Source organism: Balaenoptera musculus, chromosome 10, assembly GCF_009873245.2.
Source record: "Balaenoptera musculus isolate JJ_BM4_2016_0621 chromosome 10, mBalMus1.pri.v3, whole genome shotgun sequence".
NCBI classification, from domain to species: domain Eukaryota; kingdom Metazoa; phylum Chordata; class Mammalia; order Artiodactyla; family Balaenopteridae; genus Balaenoptera; species Balaenoptera musculus.
The window spans coordinates 17,944,394-17,967,142 of NC_045794.1; the positions used below are offsets into that span (position 1 = coordinate 17,944,394).

The window sequence follows — 22,749 nt, forward strand, 5'->3', positions numbered from 1 at the left end:
ACTTTCGGTATACCCAAAGAACAGAAAGAGAATAAATCTTACTGGTTTTAAGTTGGATCTCTGGGATTGTCTAGAAGCATGTGTGTATGTGTGTGTGTGTGTGTGTGTGTGTGTGTGTGTTGTGTGTATACCCACATAAACTTACTGATACATAAATACAATAGATGAAAGAGACAAATCATCCACAAAGGACTTTGGACCTTGACTTCTATCAGCAGATATGCCTGGAATGTTGCAGTAAATCAACAAGTTTCTTACTAAATTTCATATTTACTAATCAGAAATAGAAGCAAAGGATTCTTTAATTTTTTTGTGTTGGTTTCTAAGGAGAGATCTGGTAAGGCTAGATAGCAAATCGTGGAAAGAGTATAATACACAGAAAACAAAGAAAAGACACAAAAACAAATGTGTTATAAGGTAACAGAATGAATGGCAGATTCCACCCTTCCTTTTTCACATATCAGTATTTTTTTTAGGCTTCTGCAGGTGGAACTAGAATTCTTTTATATTCAAGTAAGTCCAGCTGCCTTTAATGGGGGGGGGGCGTTTAAGTAGCTGGGTGTGAGTCAAGCTAAACTAACGCATTCTGAATCTGGCTGCTGTTCCTCTCTGAATTTTTCCTGACCTTCCCTTTCTTGGCAGTCTGAAGGCTCTAATATCTTGTCTTCTGGCTATGAGAGCAGAACATATGGTCTGCTTGAAGATTCTTGTTAAACATTTGTCCATTAACCTGACAGTAGGAAGTGCTAAAGAGTAGAAGCTGGAGTCAGGTCAGACACTCACCTCAAGTCCAAAGCAAACACACTTGCCCCTAAAAGACGTACTTGATCTTCAACTTCAGGAAAATCAAATACAAAGGTAACTACTGATATTTTCTCCCTGTGATTTTAGGACATTCTTTGATGAAGCTATTTCATCATTAGTTCTGTTATCAGATATGATTTCTTTTCCTTGGAGAAAACAGATTTAAACAAACAAACAGAAGCTTAAAGCAAGGAATTAGGGTCTGGGTAAGATCTAGGAATAATATTTTGGGTCTAAGTCCTAAACACTTCACCTGCCTTTATGCTAGTTATAGATAATTCAGGAGAATCTGCCCTGCCCCCTCCCAATCCCCACAGCAACCCATAAGAAATTTCCTTCCTAAAATTTGTGAAATATAATTGTGTTATGTTGCTGGATAATTTTTACACAATAACTAATATAGTGGTAGAGAATCTCTGTAAACTAGTGAGAAATCATGGCAACTACAGCTCACAGGGGGATCCAAGATTCCCTACCAATCTGTATCCATCCGTCAACAACTCAGATTTTAATTTGGGCTCCTTCATTTCAACTTTATCAAATTCCCATTACCATCTGCCCTCTCTGGTCCATTGAGTTTTGAAAGAAAGCGTGCATATGGTAGGGGTGATTAATCAGCGGAAGTGAGGTTCTTACAATAGCATGGGTAAACCTCCTTTTCCTTTTCACAAACTGATAGATAATTATTTTTGTAAAAAAGATGATGGTCAACTCATCATTACTGCCGAAGTGTCTTATTCATACTGCAGATTATGCAGACCAGTCTGCAAACAACATCCCCTTCCCTCTGGAACTTGGGTCTCACCTGTCTCCTACTTCATTCATACCCCAACTATTGGCTTATTAACCACTTACCAGGGCAGGTACTGTTTCAATTCATTTATTCATCCATCCATCCATCCATTCAAAAGACATTTGTTGAGTGCACTTGCCAATCAGTGAGCTAGGGGATTTATATTATTATTTTTAATCCTAACACCCCCATGAGGTAACATTCTTACTCCTATTTTACAAATGACAAACTGGGACTTGGATAAATTCATTAACTTGCTAGACCAAGTCTGTACGATGCCAAAGCTTGTGCCCATTCTTCTACTTTATATAGGGCAGAAGAAGGCAACAGGTGATTAATCACAATTTTTTACATTTCGGGCTAACATGATCTTCCACGGGCTTAAAAGAGAGAAAGTCGCCATCTCTTCCAGGTCGGTCCAGCTCAGTGGAGTAAATGAGTACATCTGTTCACTTGTCAAATGTGCTCTTTTGAAAAAAAAAAACTGAAGTTATACAAATATTTGCTATTCCATTAACTTATATAATCTAGCGACTAATGAACACAAAATGAATTTTTGCATTTGGGGCTGTTTGTCTTGCCATTAGCTAAAAACATTATGACAAATTTCATCCGTAACATAAACAAACCTGAGCTATTTTAAAGTTCAGAAAACGCAAAGCGAGTGCTGAATCTCAGTGGAAGCCTAATTTTTACAACTGTCTTCCTCTTTGCATCAGGCCTCTTTTCTGTGTGGTTTCCATTTCAAAATCATGAAATGAACGTACCGTTCTGACCTCTAGCCATCTGTTGGCAGCTGAGAGAAATAAGTAGGCAATGTTGTTCGTGTCTGTCAGTTCCAGCATTCGTTGCTTAAATCTGGTTTCATGCCTGCAGAAAACAAAAATATTATGATGTTAGCTACACAACAGGAGAAATAATAAAAAACAGTCACACTTCCTACTACACTATTTACTCAACACGGTGACAAACTGATGGGATGGAATGACTCGTAAATGGACTCCTACTTGCAAATAAAGGCCAGCTGCTACTGCTCTCCTGCACCCTTACTGAGAGACGGTGTGGTGCAGTGTTTCCTTCCTTTCTCAACCCCTGCTATGGAAAGGAATCTTTCCAATGACAAAGTCCTATTAAAGATTGTTTCATAAATTTCCACATAATGATGGTAGCCATGAAAACAAGGCACGGTCTATGTCGCAAGTGCCCTACAAAAACCAGAAGAAGTTGTACAGATATGCAATATACTCCACCTACTTTTTATTGCATGTATTTTACTTTTCAACATGGCATGGTTGGAGTTGGGTGGAAGGTACTAGAAGGGACTCAGGGAAGACAGGAAAATATGCATTTGTAACAGGCAAATATATACTTTAAAATTTTTCTTTTTGCTCAGTGTTTCTGGGACTCAAAGAAGGAAAATGAAGTGGCAAGAAGTGGAGGATGGGGGTCCTTGGAAATGACAGATGTCCTTGTTAAGCAAGATATCATATAATCTCAAAGTTCCAAACTATTTGTAAGAATGGTCATTACATGAAAGAAACTCTTGGTGTGTGGTGCTTACAAGGGTCTATGACACATACAGTTTAGATACTGATTCTTGGCCAAATTAAGTTCATTCTAGGGGATTAACATAATCAGACCAAATTCTGTGTAACCTGTGTTATAAAGGAAACTTCTAATAAAAACTTCATCCATTCGAACATGTGAGCTACTTCTCCAAGAAACTCATGTTACATGGTGATAAATCTTTTCTACGTCGCAAAAATAGCCTCTTTTTATTTTTCAATTATTTTCCCTCAGTAACAGAAACAATGGAAAGCTGGATCAGATAACCAAAATAACTAGTTTGAAGGCTGGAGGAAATGCCAAAGGTTTGTTCAATTTTCTGTGGTCATGGCTTATCTTACACAGACCTCCTGTCTATGTATTATGTTTGCAAGGAGCAGCCAAATTTCATCTGACAGCCCGGTGGTAATTCCTATTTGATAAGAGACTGCTCCAAGTCCCCCCAGATCTTCAAATCAATTTGCAAAAGTTTATAATAAACAATCACTATGTCAAAAATGAAGAAGTCCAGGGTGGGGTGTTCACTTGGCCCGTGAAGCCATCCATACAGGCCAATATAAAGCAGATACTTGATGTTTATCCAATCAATCTGATCATTCCAATATGCCAAAGCAGAAAAATCAGATAATTGAGTCAGACAGCAACATCTGAGCTACACTAATCAAAGGATACAGCAATCAGAGCCAAATAATTACCTCACTTTGAGTTATGTAGCCTTGACCCAAATGCCATGCACAGGAGGACCTGCGCTGAATAGCAACGCACTGAGGCGGGACTAAGCAGACAGAGAAACAGGACTACCCTGGTGATGACCCTTTTAGAGATGGACAGAGTGAATAATTAAGGTAGGATGACTCATAGGGTTATAGGATTTACTGAGATAGTGGATTTCAACTGTAAACAGATATATCCAATTCTGTATTTGCATTGTTAGGTGGATTTTCACCCACTCATTCAGAAACATTCATCAAGCACGAGCACTAAGTGAGAGAGACATTAGAATATATATGTCTGAATAAGACACGACCTCTGCCCTAGAGGAGCCCATTGTTTAGTGAAGGAGGGATGCATGGTATGAACAAGTAAGGAAGGCACAACACAGAAGCCAATCATAACGGCCCTATGCGCAAAATGCTACATGAACATAAAGGAAGGCGATGATTTGGACTGATCAGAGGATCAGAATGGCAGGGGAATGGGGTGGAGGGTGGGGAAAGATGGATTAAGTAAGTTTCACAAAGGACTAGGAAGATGGTCTGAGTGATGGTTAAGAAATGGGCTGAATTTTTCAGGTGAACAAGGGGGGACAAAGCACTGGAGGTACCAGGAACAACACGAGCAAAGGAACAGAAATGAGAAAACTCAACATGTTCAGGGGCTGTAGGAGACAGGGTCTTCTCCCTAGAGGACTGTGGTGATGGAGAGATTGGGGGTGGGGGGTGGAGGGGCGTTTGGACCAAAGCCTGTGGACTCCATTTGAGATGAACATCAAACACTTCACTGTGACAAAGTGCTTTGTCTGGGGCTCTTCTCACTCTTCCTTTAGTTTGGGGATATTGCTGCAGATATACTCTTAAAGAGTTTGTAAATGGAGTTGGCAACAATCTGAAGCAGCAGTGAAAGGGGAGGGGTGGAAATGCAGCGAACATTCTTTCTGTGTGTTTCTATTTGGCAAGAACCCTTCTGTTTTCCTAATGGAAACTTTGACACACTCAGTCTGTATCTTTTCATCCACATCCAGCTCATCTTTTGAACATTCTTAGACCTTTATTCTGTCAGACCAAAAAAAAATCAGGAAAGGTCACTGAAATCTCAGTCTAATTTAACTGTGATCCTTTGGTGGTAAACTACTTGAGGGAGTTCACGGCTGCCTGTGAGTACACCACGAACCCTGAACGCAGGGGAGGAAAGCAGCCTAATCAGTAAATACGAACTTTCCAAAGCACTGAGGACTCTGGGGACTCTTACTAGCCTGAAAGTAAGGAAGAAATAATGGAAAAGAATGTATTTGATTCTTAACCACAAGTTACCAAATGTAAAGATTCTATAATTTTTTTCATGGTAGCAAAATCTTCCCCACATTGTAAAACTTCCTTTGGTTTAAAAGTGCTGATATTGGTGGTACGTTATATTTACTTTAAAAATGAACCCTGGAAGATCTAAATCTGGATGAGTCTGATGCATGTACTGCTACATAAAAGTTGGGTTGTCTTTCGTGTCTTCCAATCATCATTCACGTCTTAGGTGTCATGTAATAGTTTGTCTTTCTTATAGCTCTCTAGAATTTTCCTGATGTAAAATTAGAAATAGTCAAGCCAAATTCTGCTCATGTGTCTGGTGAAGAAGGTAAGTGAAAAAACTAAACCTTGACTTTTGATCAAGTTTCTCTTTCATGCTAAATCATCATTTCCTTCAAGATGCTTTACGTGATTCCAGTCCTCAGCACTCTCGGAAAATGACCTGACCTTGTTCTTCACGAAGAAAATAGAGGCTGTTTTCTGTTGAACCCATCAACTCTTCCACCAACCAGCTTGCCTGAATCCGGTCACTGATTGTCCCCCACCTGCCATGTTATCCCATCCATTTTCTCTGTGGTATTTATCTCGGTTAGAAACAAAAGGCCATGTCTTTGGAGTCTTTCTATATCCGCAGCAAGAGTAGCACCTAGCACGTGTTCAAAACTCAAATAAATTAACTTGAAAGGACTTGTTTGGTGAAAAATGTAATTTTTAATATGGTGTACTTATGAGTACCACTGGGCATTGCTGGCCACTATTAGAACATAAATCTTATCTTAATATCTACATTCAAAGTCAATAAATGGTTTTACTATCTCCAATAAGAGGCACTGCACACTCTGATGGAAAAACACACCACTGTGGAAAGTATAAATGCTTCACAATGAAACCTAGGTAGATTTATGTAGAAATTCTGTGATGCATGTTGTAGATGGTGGCTGTATCTTTATATTCTACTTTTTGCCTCAGTTATATGTATATATATATACATATGTGTAATACAAATATTTCTTAGGTTAGAAAAATCTCTAATTGAAATCAATACAGATCACAACTAACTGCTGAACAATCATCTAAAGGAAGACACTGGAACTCACCGAAAGAGATACCTCATATCCAAAGACAAAGGAAAAGCTGCAATGAGATGGTAGGAGGGGTGCAATCACAATAAAATCAAGTGCCATAACCGCTGGGTGGGTGACTCACAAACTGGAGAACACTTATACCACAGAAGTCCACCCACTGGAGTGAAGGTTCTGAGCCCCACGTCAGGCCTCCCAACCTGGGGGTCCAGCAACGGGAGGAAGAATTCCCAGAGAATCAGACTTTGAAGGCTAGCAGGATTTGATTGCAGGACTTTGACAGGACTGCGGGAAACAGCGACTCCAATCTTGGAGGGCACACACAAAGTAGGGTGCGCATCAGGACCTAGGGGGAAGGAGCAGTGATCCCATAGAAGACTGAACCAGACCTACCAGTTAGTGTTGGAGGGTCTCCTGCAGAGGTGGGGGGTGGCTGTGGCTCACCATGGGGACAAGGACACTGGCAGCATAAGTTCTGGGAAGTACTCCTTGGCATGAGCCCTCCCAGAGTCCGCCATTAGCCCCACCAAAGAGCCTGTAGCCTCCATTGCTGGGTTGCCTCAGGCCAAACAACGAACAGGGAGGGAACTCAGCCCCACCCATCAGCAGACAAGCAGATTAAAGTTTTACTGAGCTCTGCCCACCAGAGCAACACCCAGCTCTACCCACCACCAGTCCCTTCCATCAGGAAGCTTGCACAAGCCTCTCAGATAGCCTCATCCACCAGAGGGCAGACAATAGAAGCAAGAAGAACTACAATCCTGCAGCCTGTGGAATGAAAATCACATTCACAGAAAGATAGACAAAATGAAAAGGCAGAGGACTATGTACCAGATGAAGGAACAAGATAAAAACCCAGAGAAACAACTAAATGAAGTGGAGATAGGCAACCTTCCAGAAAAAGAATTCAGAATAATGATAGTGAAGGTGATCCAGGACCTCGGAAAAGAATGGAGGCAAAGATCGAGAAGATGCAAGAAATGTTTAACAAACACCTAGAAGAATTAAAGAACAAACAAACAGAGATGAACAATACAATAACTGAAATGAAAAATACACTAGAAGGAATCAATAGCAGAATAACTGAGGCAGAAGAACGGATAAGTGACCTGAAAGACAGACTGGTGGAATTCACTGCTGTGGAACAAAGAATGAAAAGAAATGAAGACAGCCTAGGAGACCTCTGGGACAATATTAAATGCACCAACATTTGCATTATAGAGGTCCCAGAAGGAGAAGAGAGAGAGAAAGGACCCGAGAAAATATTTGAAGAGATTATAGTTGAAAACTACTCTAACATGGGAAAGGAAATAGCCACTCAAGCTCAGGAAGCACAGAGAGTCCCAGGCAGGATAAACCCAAGGAGAAACACGCCGAGACACACAGTAATCAAACTGACAAAAATTATTGAAAGCAACAAAGGAAAAATGACAAATAACATACAAGGGAACTCCCATAAGGTTAACAGCTGATTTTTCTGAAGAAATTCTACAAGCCAGAAGGTAGTGGCACAAGATTTTTAAAGTGATGAAAGGGAAGTACCTACAACCAGGAATACTCTATCTGGCAAGGATCTCATTCAGATTCAACAGAGAAATCAAAAGCTTTACAGACAAGCAAAAGCTAACAGAATTCAGCACCACCAAACCAGCTCTACAACAAATGCTAAAGGAACGTCTCTAAGTGGGAAACACAAGAGAAGAAAAGGACCTACAAAAACAAACCCAAAACAATTAAGAAAATGGTACTAGGAACATACATATTGATAATTACCTTAAATGTGAATGGATTAAATGTTCCAACCAAAACACACAGGCTCGCTGAATGCATACAAAAACAAGACCCATCTATATGCTGTCTACAAGAGACCCACTTCAGACCTAGGGACACATACAGACTGAAAGTGAGGGGATGGAAAAACATATTCCATGCAAATGGAAATCAAAAGAAAGCTGGAATAGCATTAATCATATCAGATAAAATTGACTTTAAAATAAAGAATGTTACAAGAGACAAGAAAGGACACTACATAATGATCAAGGGATCAATCCAAGAAGAAGATATAACAATTGTAAATATATATGCACCTAACAGAGGAGCACCTCCATACATAAGGCAAATGCTAACTGCTATAAAAGAGGAACTCTAGAGTAACACAATAATAGTGGGGGACTTTAACACCTCATTTACACCAATGGATAGATCATCCAGACAGAAAATTAATCAGGAAACACAAGCTTTAAATGACACAACAGACCAGATAGATTTAACTGATATTTAGAGGACATTCCATTGGAAAACAGCAGATTACACTTCCTTCTCAAGTGCACATGGAACATTCTCCAGGGTAGATCACATCTTGGGTCACAAATTAAGCCTCGGTAAATTTAAGAAAATTGAAAACATATCAAGCATCTTTTCCAACCACAGCGCTATGAGATTAGAAATAAATTACAGGGGAAAAAAAGTAAAAAACACAAACACATGGAGGCTAAACAATGCGCTACTCAATGACCAAAAGTAAAAAAACACAAACACATGGAGGCTAAACAATGCGCTACTCAATGACCAAGAGATCATTGAAGAAATCAAAGAGGAAATCAAAAAATACCTAGAGACAAATGACAACGAAAACACGATGATCTGAAACTTATGGGATGCAGCAAAAGCAGTTCTAAGCTGGAAGTTTATAGCAATACAATCCTACCTTAAGAAACAAGAAAAATCTCAAATAAACAATCTAACCTTAAACCTAAAGGAATTACAGAAAGAAGAACAAACAAAACCCAAAGTTAGCAGAAGGAAAGAAATCATAAAGATCAGACCAGAAATAAATGAAAAACAAATGAAGGAAACAATAGCAAAGATCAATAAAACAAAAAGCTGGTTCTTTGAGAAGATAAACAAAATTGAGAAACCTTTATTTAGCCAGACTCATCAAGAAAAAGAGTGAGAGGACTCAAATCAAAAAAATTACAAAAGAAAAAGGAGAAGTTATAATGGACACTGCAGAAATACAAAGCATCATAAGAGACTACTACAAGTAACTCTATCTATGCCAATAAAATGAACAACCTGGAAAAAATGGACAAATTCGTAGAAAAGTATAACCTTCTAAGACTGAACCAGGAAGAAATGGAAAATATGAACAGACGGATCACAAGTAATGAAATTGAAACTGCGATTAAAAATTTTCCAACAAACAAACGTCCAGGACCAGATGGCTTCACAGGTGAATTCAATCAAACATTTAGAGAAGAGGTAACACCCATCCTTCTCAAGCTCTTCCAAAAAATTGCAGAGGAAGGAACACTCCCAAACTCATTCTATGAAGCCACCATCACCCTGATACCAAAACCAGACAAAGATACTACAAAAAAAGAAAATTACAGACCAATATCACTGATGAATATAGATGCAAAAATCCTCAACAAAATACTAGCAAACAGAATCCAACAACACATTAAAAGGATCATACACCACGATCAAGTGGGATTTATTCCAGGGATGCAAGGATTCTTCAATATATGCAAATCAGTCAATGTGATACACCATATTAACAACTGAAGAAGAAAAACCATATGATCATCTCAATAGATGCAGAAAAAGCTTTCGACAAAATTCAACACCCATCTATGATAAAAACTCTCCAGAAAGTGGCCAGAGAGGGAACCTATCTCAACACATAAAGGCCATATACCACAAACGCACAGCAAACATCATCCTCAATGGTGAAAAACTGAAAGCATTTCCTCTAAGATCAGGAACAAGACAAGGATGTCCACTCTTGCCACTATTATTCAACATAGTTTTGGAAGTCCTAGCCATGGCAATCAGAGAAGAAAAAGAAATAAAAGGAATACAAATTGGAAAAGAAGAAGTAAAACTGTAACTGTTTGCATACGACATGATACTATACATAGAGAATGCTAAAGATGCCACGAGAAAACTACTAGAGCTAATCAATGAAATTGGTAAAGTTGCAGGATACAATATTAATGCACAGAAATCTCTTTCATTCTTATACACCAACAACGAAAGATTAGAAAGAGAAATTAAGGAAGCATTCCCATTCACCACTGCAACAAAAAGAATAAAATACCTAGGAATAAACCTACCCAAGGAGGTAAAAGACCTGTACTCCGAAAACTATAAGTCACTGATGAAAGAAATCAAAGATGACACAAACAGATGGAGAGATACACCATGTTCTTGATGAAAATGACTATACTACCCAAAGCAATCTACAGATTCAATGCAATCCCTATCAAATTACCAATGGCATTTTTTACAGAACTAGAACAAAAAATCTTAAAATTTGTATGGAGACACAAGAGACCCTGAAGAGCCAAAGCTATCTTGAGGGAAAACAATGGTGTTGGAGGAATCAGACTGCCTGACTTCAGACTATACTACAAAGCTACAGTAATCAAGACAATATGGTGCTGGCACTAAAACAGAAACATGGATCAATGGAACAGGATAGAAAACCCAGAGATAAACCTATGCACCTATGGTCAACTAATCTATGACGAAGGAGGCAAGGATATACAATAGAGAAAAGACAGTCTCTTCAATAAGTGGTGCTGAGAAAACTGGACAGCTACATGTAGAAGAATGAAATTAGAACTCTCCCTAACACTATACACAAAAATAAACTCAAAATGGATTAAAGACCTAAATGTAAGACCAGACACTATAAAACCGTTAGAGGAAAACATAGGACGAACACTCTGACATAAATCACAGTAATATCTTTTTTGACTCACCTCCTAGAGTAATGGAAATAAAAACAAAAATAAACAAATGGGACCTAATGGAACTTAAAAGCTTTTGCACAGGAAAGGAAACCATAAACAAGACGAAAAGACAACCCTCAGAATAGGAGAAAATATTTGCAAATGAATCAATGGACAAAGGATTAATCTGCAAATATATAAACAACTCATGTAGCTCAACATTAAAAAAACAAACAACCCAATCAAAAAACAGGCAGAAGACCTATATAGACATTTCTCTAAAGAAGACATACAGATGGCCAAGAGGCACATGAAAAGATGCTCAACATCACTTATCATTAGAGAAATGCAAATCAAAACTACAATGAGGTATCCCCTCACATTGGTTAGAATGGGCATCATCAGAAAATCTACAAACAACAAATGCTGGAGAGGGTGTGAAGAAAAGGGAACCCTCTTGCATTGTTGGTGGGAATGTAAATTGATACAGCCACTATGGAGAACAGTACGGAGCTTCCTTAAAAAACTAAAAATAGAACTACCATACGACCCAGCAATCCCACTACTGGGCATATACTCAGAGGAAACCATAATTCAAAAAGACACATGCACCCCAGTGTTCACTGCAGCACTATTTACAATAGCCAGGTCATGGAAGTAACCTAAATGCCCATCGACAGACAAATGGATAAAGGAGATGAGGTACATATATACAATGGAATACTACTCAGACATAAAAAAGAATGCAATTGGGTCATTTGTAGATACGTGGATGGATCTAGAGACTGTCATACAGAGTGAAGTAAGTCAGAAAGAGAAAAACAAATATCGTATACTAACGCATATATGTGGAATCTAGAAAAATGATACAGATGAACTGGTTTGCAAGGCAGAAATAGAGACACAGATGTAGAGAACAAATGTATGGACACCAAGGGGGGAAAGCGGGGTGGGGGGTGGTGGTGGGATGAACTGGGAGATAGGGATTGACATACATACACTAATATGTATAAAATGGATAACTAATAAGAACCTGCTGTATAAAAAAGTTAATTATTTTTAAAAAAGAAATCAATACGTGTTTGCATTTAGCACTGCAGAAAGATATAATACTTTAAGATGCTGATTTTCTAGAGTAAATGAAACATTCAATGATGCCACCTTCTTTTCTGATTTTACCTGAACAGGGAAAACAGGGTCAGGTAAATCTTTGTGTATTAAGCAAACACTCTTGATGAAAAGCTTGGGATACTACTCTGTTTACCAACATTCAAGAAAACTGATTAAATCCTAAAATAACTTTGGTGTAATAATATTTCTTTTATTATTATTATTAATACATTTATTTTAACTTCTATGTTGGGTGCTTTTCTGCTAACCACTGTGGTTAATGTTTACATGCATTATATCAATTAGTCCAACAAGCCTAAGAAGCGAAACTGATTTCCCCATTTCAGAGATGGGGCTAAGGAATTTAAAAGCCTGGTCTAAATCCCACAGCTAGTATCCTTCCAACATGGCGCTTAATTCTTTCTTTATTCTTACTAAAATTTCAAAAGATTAAACTCTGTGACCATTTACTGCCACGTTTTTCTTACTACTAGTTTAGAACACGGCCACGCACACAGCAGGCATCCAAAAACGGGAGCAATGATCAGTTATATGTAGGTAAATATTTGTTGATGATGTAACTGCCTAATCAACAAAAGGAAAACATGTTTACTCACCTAAATGCCCGAATAGTGGTGAGTCCTTCAGCGGTTTCTGAGAAGTGGCAAAGCAGAGGGAGCTGGGTAGTATCATCAAGTTCCTGGAGATCCCTAGGACAGAGACAAGTGCAAAAATAAACCTCGCACTTCTTCAGACTCAAAGACTACTGCATTCATTCTAAATTAAGGTTATTATTTGTCATCGCAACGATTTTCCTCTAGCACTCAATTAACAAGAACTTCAACAGCTTACAATCTAAAGAGGAAGAGAAAGATAAGTATGTATAATAAATACGGGTCCAGGCTGAATATTATGTGTTGTACAAAAATATCAGCTTTGTATCGCAGCTAAAGTAAACTGTTATGGGGACACAGAGGAATGAGCAATTAATTTATATGTAGGAGATGGGAAATATTTTCTTTGAGCAGGTGGAGATTTAGGCCAAATCTTAAGCATGTGGAGGGCTTCAACCAAACAGACAAGAAGAAGTGCATTCCAGCTGAGGGAACAAACAAGAGCAAGCACAGAAGACTAAATAACTGGCAAGTTCTATCTGGCTGGTGCCAGAATCCTTTGTGTTGTAGTGGGAAAAGGCTGGAAAAACAATGCGCAGGGCTAGACTGTAGAAGATCCTGGATGGTCTGGGAAAAAACACTGAGGACTAGAAATAAAATGATCAGAGCTGGGTTAAAGCAAAATAACTTGGGAGACAGTGTAAAGGATGGAAGAGAATCAGTGAGTAAAGGTAGTCTATGTAAGAAAGTTTTTTAAAAGTTCTTAATTATTGTGATGTGGGTGAAATTTAAAATAAGGGGAGATTGTGAGATAGCCTACTAGAAGTAGCCTTCTAAACTGCTACAATCAACTCGTAGCAGAGTGAATAAGAGAAGAGAGCCGCACAGATATAGAAAACAAACTTACGGTTTCCAAAGGGGATGGGGGGAGAGATAAATTAGGAGTTTGGGATTAACATATACCCACTACCATATATAACGTAGGTAAACAACAAGAACCTACTGTATATAGCACAGGGAACTATACTTAATATCTGGTAATAACCTATAATGGAAAAGAATCTGAAAAAGAATATAAATATATGTGTGTGTGTGTATAACTGAATCACTTTGCTGTACACCTGAAACTAATACAACATTGTAAATTAACTATCCTTCAATTAAAAAATAAACTAAAATGAAAAAAGAGGAGAGTCAAATATGACTTGGTAATTACTCAGCAGCCTTGGAAAATGACAGTATTATTTACCAGGATGGGGGACAGAGAATAAAGATATTTGAAGAAACAGGTAACGAGTTTGTCTTCTGCCACAATGAAATTGAATCCCTGCCTAAATGGAACTTGTATTCACTGGTCCTCCGAGTGTAAATATATATTTACAGGTATATAAAGCACTCAATGAATGTCTGGTGGACAAATGCCTGAATAGGACCCTTTCCATAAAGATGCACACTCATGACAACTTTTTAAATCACATAAGCTAAACTTTCTAGAAAATAGGCTAAGATTTATACACACATTTCAAAACATGCCTCTTTTTTCTTTTCAGCCTTTTTTCTGTCTTTCTCGGGGTCTTTGGGGTCGAGGGAATGAGAGTAGCAGTGCTAACATTCACCCGCCAGAGTCAAGGGAACTGAGTACATTGTTAACGTAATCTTCAACTGTTACATAATCTTAGGCCATCCTGGGTTGCCTGGGTCATCCCACAACCAAACGCAAAGTCTTCTTTTTTTAAGTTTCTAAAATGGACTTACTCACTTCAGAAACTGCAGTGAGGGGAGGGAAAGAGAGAGGGGAGGAGGAGGATGAATATGAAGGAATGTAAAGAGTCTGCTATTTTTAAACAGAAAAGTGGCTATTTGTAAATTTGACGCAAGTAACAGTTGGTCACTACATTGAGGTTTGTCATGAAAGGGAAAAAATGAGGAAGGAGGAAACTCTGCTTATAGGACTGTACTTTATGGAACCAAAAAGGTGAGGGTACCGCTTGATCTTGTATTCTTGTAAGCAGGAAATGCTTACTTACAGAGCTAACCACACATGAGGTCTTTGACTTTAGATATTCAAAATTTCATGGCATTTCCTGTAGCTAGTGCCCCACCTTCATTCCCTTTGGTGTTTACAAAATAGTCTGTTAAACTGCCTGAGCTTTCCAGCATGGCTGAGTCCTGCAGAACCTCAACATCTAGAAGGGTCTTTTTGTCTGTGAGATTTAGTATCATGTGGTCCTATTTGCAAACTTTCAGAGAATTTCAAATAAGAATGGCTTATAATCCATTAGCAATGTTCATCCTTTAAAAATAATTCATCCCCTGCATATTTTAACTATCAATGTTAACGGATTATTCTTACTTATAATGAACAGAATTCACAATTCAAATTTGTAATGAACTAAGAATATTTGCCTGGCTTTTGCACTCAATTTGTATTGCCCAGGAGTGAAAACAGGCCCAAATGAGTATGAGATTGAAGTAAAACATGACTGTTGAATATCAGTGGTGAGAAAGCAAAGTGAGATTTGGAAACAGCCAGCAGAAATGAAGTATCTGAACTTTTCTGCCCCTCCAGCAAGCAGCATCAACAATAATACCAGAAAACAAAACAAAACAATAATACCAGAAGAAATGAAAGAGCGAATTTAATGGCTAGCCTCTTCCTTTTGGTCTGAATTTGCTACAAGCAAAGGGAAGAGACTAGGGATGAAAACGCATACCTAGATTTAACATAGCATTTGATTTAACATAACATTTGAAGGATCCTAATTCATAGCCCTGAGGGAGAAACAACTATATATTTTTTTTTTAATTAAGAAATGTTGCAGATATATCCAGAGGTTCCCAACTATAATCTTGCCTTTTCTTGTTACCTGAGTTTTTTCATTTTCCCTGCACTCAAGTCCTATTAAATCTTTTCATTTTACTGAATAAACTCAATATCTGCCTTCCTATTCCAGCACTTGATCCACATATAAGGGTTACCTTACTTATTTTTTATCTTCCCAAGAGACTGTAAGTTTCTTGAGAATCGTGTTCTTTGCCATGTTGATCTCTTCCTCTGCCACATGGCTTACACAGTTATTTACAACACACAACGCTTGATAAGTGTTTGCTGAAATAAAGTGATTACTGCGATAATATAAAATTTACTGTATTATTTAAAGCATGGACTTCAAAGTTAAATTGGAAATTTCAAAACAACTGGTACTATATTTCACTTAATTATTCAACATCTCAGCAAATGACAAATCTTATATTAACAGAAGAATTTACAATCCATGGCTATCTTTTATTTATTTGGCTGGATATTCAAGGGCGTGTTAAATGATGCAATCTAAAAATTTCCAACCTCTTAAAGTTACAGCACTCCTACCAGACATTCAAGATTCTCTACTTTTATAGTTATCACTCTGATTTATCTCTTTAACCTCTTTTTACTTCTACTAATCTTTTATGGAGTGCATTTTACTCATTTGAAAATATTTCACTTTTTTTCCCCACACTTGTGGAATATAACAATATTAAATCACTTATCCTTTGGGACTATATTTGATTTCATAAATTTTCTGTCAATGCCATGTTCAGAAAAAGGACAATGGAATGAAAAATTGGGCTCAATCCACTTGTTAATATAAGTCCAGAACAATGTAAGGCTCAGATAACCAATTACAGAAAGAAAATATCTCTTCAAATGAAACATAATATCAGGATAGGTTTCAACAAGTTAAATTAGATTTCATTTCCAAATTCCATACCTTATCTTGAAAAATGTTACAGCCAATCTGGATCACAATCAAATACATGGGCTTTTGAAGATGAATAGTGCATTGTTTTACTTACTTAGAGGCCACTCGGAAGTATTTCTGGATAAAATAAAAGGCGACCCCAAGAGGCACAAGTGCCACCAGGAACACAGGGGTAGCATAAGAAATCATGCCAATGGCAGACACGCAGAGCAGTGTTGAGCGAGTTAGAGATTCCAAAGTTGGAGGGATATGCTGTTAAAAAGGTGGTTTGAAAGGAAAATGTTTTAGCTCAAATAAAACATCGGTTATAAGGCAACAAATCATTAATTTAATTTACTTTTAGTTTTTATAAATTTATTTATGTTATTTATTTATTTTTGGCTGCGTTGGGTCTTTGCTGCCGCACTCGGGCCCTCTCTTGTTGCGGCAAGCGGGGGCCACTCTTTGTTGCGGTTGCACGGGTTTGCAGTGGCTTCTCTTGCTGCGGAGCATGGGCTCCAGGCACGCGGGTTCAGTAGTTGTGGCACACGGGCCTAGTTGCTCTGCAGCATGTGGGGTCCTCCCGGACCAGGGTTCAAACTCGTGTCCCCTGCCTTGGCAGGCGGATTCCTAACCACTGTGCCACCAGGGAAGCCCCCAAATCATTAATTTTATATTAACATAGTTATATAATTAGTTCCAAAAGTAGTATACAAACATTTTCATTATAAGCAATTCATCACTCCTTCAACTTCACTCACTTCCCATTGTTTATCCATCTACCTATCTACTTATCTTTGGTCAGTTATTTACCTATCTACCTATTTATCTTGTGGGATTTTATACAAATAGCACTATACTCTAAACCTTATTTGTCCATTTGCTTGTTTTGTTTTACTGAACAAGATGGATTGTAAACCTTCCCATGCCACTATATACAAATCTATTTCTTTTTAACAGCTGCATAGCATTAAAAAACGTATTTAGCTATTCCTCTATTAATTTAATTTAATTGCTTGCTCATATTATTTGCACATTTTTCATTGGATTGTTTATCTTCCTTATTGATTTTTAGATGCCCTTTATGTATCATGGATGTTTATCCTCTTTCTTTACATATGTTGCCAGTTTTTCTCCCAATGAATCTATTACATTTTAAATATGTCTCTGATGCTTTTGGCTCAATAGAAGTTTAAAATTTTAGAGTCATTTCTGTTGGCCTTTTCTCTTATTGTTTCTGAGTTTTGTGTCTTACTTATAAAGACCTTTCCCACCCAAAATTCTAAAACTACTCTCCTACATTTTATTTTATAGTTTTATGTTTTTAGATGGCTCTCTTTATTACATGTGAATTTGCTTTGTATTTTATAGGTAGTTAACTGTCCCAACACCCTTTACTGAAAAAATATTCCTTTTCTTACTGATTCAAGATATGCTGGTGTTTCTGAGTTCTCCACTTTGTTCTTTTGATCTGCTTGCTTTCTGTGATCATCAGAGTGTTTTAATTTTATAGTATTTTTTAAGTATCTGATAGGAAAAATATATATATATATATATATATATATATATATATATATATATATATATATGATTTTTATGATTTCCAGGATTGTTGGATCACTTTTCTTCATATTATGTTTATTTTTCTTTTCATAGTTTTTGTTGTTATTATAAGTGAAATTTATTTTTCACATAATTTTTAATTGGTGTAGAGAAAGTTACTGACTTTTATATCGTACGTCTTATGTAGATATTCTGCTTAACTTTCTAGTTGGTTCTTTATTGTACTGACTGCTTTGGACTCTCTAGGTAGCAATAGTATCATCTTCCAAATAAGGAGTGTTCTGTCTCTTCTTTTCCAATATGTATTTCTTAGGAAGTGTTTTAGGTGTAGCATGACCTGACACCAATGTTGTGAAAACATCAAAATTTTTCAGCATACATTTTAGACAGCTGCATGCACCATTCTTTTACTAAATTGATGGTAATTTAGGTGTTCTTAAGGTCACTCTGGAAAATCAGAAAAGGAAAGGGCTGGATTTGCCAAGTCTTTGCTCAATCACCCTAAGGAGTCAGTTCATGGAGTGATCCAATTTCAGAGTTTGAGGTCTTTAACTTCAGGACAAACTTCTAGAGGCCTAAGGACCTAAGACTAAACTGGGCATCCTTGAAATATTCCCTAAGATATCACACCATCTAAAGTTTCTCTCATTCAAGAGCCAATCTAACAAAAGTAAAGGACATCTAAGATAGCTTGGTATTCCATTCTTTACTTCTGGGAGACACTCTGCATTAATACTAAGCTTTAAGAACTTTACAACACCTCCACTGTGAATGGAAATACAACATTGATCAAAATCACTTCTTTTTACACAAAAAATTTTAACGTTCATTCTTTGCGATTTCTCTTTATTTCATGCTGATTCTCTAAGTATCCTCTTCCACATGCATAAATGTTTTTGAATTAAGGTTTTCCTTTAAGATTTTATTCCAGAAATCATTTATGCATATATGTAATATTGATTTGAATGCAAACAGGCTTTCATTTAAGTTTTAGAAATCCTCTATTGTTAACAGGAATCATGATTTATCTTAAAATGTTATTTAGCTTACACTGAGAAATTTATTTTTGAACTTGGAAGTAACTTGGGCACTCACCTGATCAATGATATTTGTATCAGCTGAAAAGCGATTGAGAATCAGTCCCAGTGGTGTGGTATCAAAGAATCTAGGGAATGAACAGATTGGAATGTATGATAATACTAAATTATCTGGAACCTAAACACTGCTAACAGTCATTCTGGGGTCAAAAAAGTGAGAAGATCCCTATTGATCTGCTGAAAGACTGAATAAATTCTTTAAAATTTCACATTTCACTTCTGTTTAAAAATGTATGTTTTTATGATTTTTCTGTGTGGGAGTAAAGTAAATAACTACTTTTTTTACCTTATTGGTCCAAGAATGATCTTATTGAGGAGATTGTGGTGAAGATTTTTGGCAGCTGTGACACCCATCCATTCCACAGTGAGAGATGTAACAAGGCAGAGGAAAATACCTGCTCCACAGAGTATGCTAAATCCAGCCACATAGTAGGTCTAAAAAGCAGCCAACACAAGAAAGCTCATAAGAAATTATCAACTGAGTTTTTTCTTACTAGAACACCCAACATCAAAGTCTGGCAATATCAACTTCATTATCTTGCATCAATTTAGACGGTGGAAGGAGTGTAGTTCTTGGAGACTCCTTCACCTTCCTTTAAGGTTTGCCTAAGGGCAGATGAAGCCTTAGAGTCTGTTTTCTGGTTTGAAATATTCTTGACTTTTTACATCACAAAGCTCATTCTTGCTATCCCTAATCTCAGAATGACCAGCTAATTCACTGGTTAAAATCAAATACCATCAGAACAACAACAAAAGTCCGGTGTGTATATTACACATAAACAAATATATCATGTGTATAACTCCCTTGAATCCAAATCCAAGCATTATCTTTAAATGCTTCTTATGCTATATTTCAGGTCCTGCTCTAATTAACTTATTGAATCATTACAAAAGTCCTGTGACAGACATAGAGAACAGACCTCTGGTTGCCAAGGGGGAGGAGGGTTGGGTAGGTATGGATTGGGATCTGGGGATTAGCAGCTGCAAACTATTATATTTAGAATGGATAAACAACAAGGTCCTACTGTATAGCACAGGGAACTATATTTATTATCCTGTGATAAACCATAATGGAAAAGAATATGAAAAAGAATATACATATATATATATACAACTGAATCACTTTGCTGTACAGCAGAAATGAACACATTGTAAATCAACTATACTTCAATAAAATAAGTTAAAAACAAAAGAAAAAAACACCACAAAATTCCTGTGACATATAGAGTATTTGTATCTAACTAGATAAAAGGGTATCGCTGTTAATCTCAACATTTCACTGTACCTGATCAGCTTTTCCAGTATTGTTTATACTGTACTCTGAGGTCCATGTGGCCAGCCAGTAGTCTATAGCTACAATGACGGAATGCTTCAAAAGCTTAGAGAAAATCATCAGGAAGAGCAAGAAGAATCCTCCAGAAGTGAGGTACCGCCAACAGGTCTTCCATGGCATTTTAGTCCTCAGCCTCATTACAGTGGACATGTTATCATCCTCATCTTCCTCTTCCTCTTCCTCTGCATACAAAACACTTTTTAAATCTTCTGACAGGCAACGGGAAGATAGAATTTGTATTATCCACCCTCTACACACAAACCTCCATCAAATTTATAGGAATACAAATATTAGTCTTAGAAATTTAAAATGCTTTTAGCAGGGAAAAACTTCATTTAAAAAATAGATGAGTGCCCATCAACCGATGTATGGATAAAGAAGATGTGGTATATATACAATGGAATAATTCTCAGCCATGAAAAAGATGAAATGTCGCCATATGTGACAACATGGATGGATCTTGATGAGGGTATTATGCTAAGTGAAACAAGTCAGACAGATAAAGACAAATACTGTACAATTTCACTCATATGTATAATTTAAAAAACAACCAAAAAAACCAAAATAAATGAACAACTCAAACCACACAAAAACACCCATGGATACAGAGAACAGAGTAGTGGTTACCAGAAGAGAAAGGGGTGGGGGAGGGGGATGAAATGGGTAAAGGGGATCAACTGTTTTGGTGGTGAGCATGCTGTAGGGTCTACAGAAGTAGAAATATAATGTACACATGAAACTTACATAATGTTATAAACCAATGTTACCTCAATAAAAATAAGTTAAAAAATACGTGAAAATGAATAAATAAAAGAAAGAATGAGTGAATGAAAAAATAAACATAAAATCTATGTCTGGATGACTTAATTTGCTGATTTATTACACATCAAACTAACTAGAAATATAGACTAGAAGTTCACTAAGTTATTGAAGGAATGGTGTTGCCAATAACACTACATGACAGGCCTGCAAACATTTATAATTTTTTGAACTCTACATTTCTGAATTTGTAAAACTGCACCAGGAGGAGACAGTCTCTGAAATTTGTGCATAGCTCAAGAGGGAATAATCCATAATCTCTATGGCTAGTTTTAAATGTGGTCATGGAGGAGCATGGGCTAAAAGAAACCTTCCAGAAGGCAAAGCCAGGGAACAGAGGACAATGTGCAGGGATGTCCTCTCAGCTCTTTAAGCCACCTAGAAACTTCTAGATGGTTATCTTAAGAACATACTCCATTACAAGGACAGGGAATTTTGGTATTTCCTGAGCAGCAAAATTTGATCATTCGTATGGTCTAGTGACTGTTGTGGATTTCCCATTCTTTCTTTTCCCAAAGGCAGTTTTCATTGCAGTCATCCTGTATGCACTCCACTACTGTATAGTGAGCAGGTTGTGGGTAGGAAAGATAGATAATTTGGTTTACAGGTTATCAGACAACAGAGATCTAAGTGTGGATATGATGGGAAGACTGAGCATCACCAAGGATCCTAATATTTAAGCTGGATACAAAAAATGAACAGGTCTCAGATAATCTACCCTTTGGTAAGGGTGGGTCCAATGTGTGAGAACAGGATTCGAAATTTGCATGATCAAAGGGGTAGAAACTTGCAGACTGTGTTTCCTCAATATCTATTCTCTGTTTCCATATTAAATGAAATTTCAGCTTGCCTATGGCTGCCCAGTTAAGACAGCATTTCTTCACTTCCCCAGAACCTAATCTGTCCAGATGATGAACTGGCCAATGGTTAGCAGTAGAAAAAAATACGGGCAACTACTTTCTTCTTTCCCTTCCTGGCGTCTTGAACAGACATACTGACAGCACCAGGAGGAGCAATCTACTAGGTAATACGTACCATACTGGACTCTTTGATATAAATTATTTCCTTCAACTCTGTAAGAAAAGTATTATTATCTTACTTTATGCCTGAGAAAATGGATTAACACAGCAAGCCCAGGGCAGAGTCAGCCTCTCAAATGCTATATTCACTACTGAAATACTGGAGAGAGTAACTGCAATTCTAGAGGCTGTCTCTTTACAGCACCAGACATTCTTTTTGTTTGTTTGTTTGTTTTTGCTTTTGCTTTTGTGGCCATGGCATGTGGCTTGCTGGATCTTAGCTCCCTGACCAGGGATTGAATTCCAGGGCCATGGCAGTGAAAGCGCTGAGTCCTAACCACCGGACCGCCAGAGAAGTCCCCAAACATTCTTTTAAAACTTTCTTAGGGGAGACCTTCAAGATGGTGGAGGACTAAGACGTGGAGATCACCTTCCTCCTCACAAATACATCAGAAATACATCTACATGTG

The 22,749-nt window shown here is 37.4% G+C and overlaps 1 protein-coding gene across 9 annotated transcripts in view; it reads right to left on the reverse strand.

Annotated features, from left to right (window-relative positions):
- The window catches only part of ABCC9 (ATP binding cassette subfamily C member 9), a 142,541-nt gene that overhangs the window by 22,859 nt on the left and 96,933 nt on the right, over positions 1-22,749 (reverse strand). For all 9 annotated transcript variants that reach the window (XM_036865706.1, XM_036865710.1, XM_036865707.1 and 6 more), the window contains 6 exons: positions 20,394-20,623; positions 19,395-19,543; positions 19,107-19,176; positions 16,564-16,721; positions 12,730-12,822; positions 2,365-2,467 (listed from right to left, as the gene is read on the reverse strand). In XM_036865706.1, the coding sequence (XP_036721601.1) occupies positions 2,365-2,467; positions 12,730-12,822; positions 16,564-16,721; positions 19,107-19,176; positions 19,395-19,543; positions 20,394-20,623 (803 nt within the window). The remainder of the gene's footprint in view (positions 1-2,364; positions 2,468-12,729; positions 12,823-16,563; positions 16,722-19,106; positions 19,177-19,394; positions 19,544-20,393; positions 20,624-22,749) is intronic.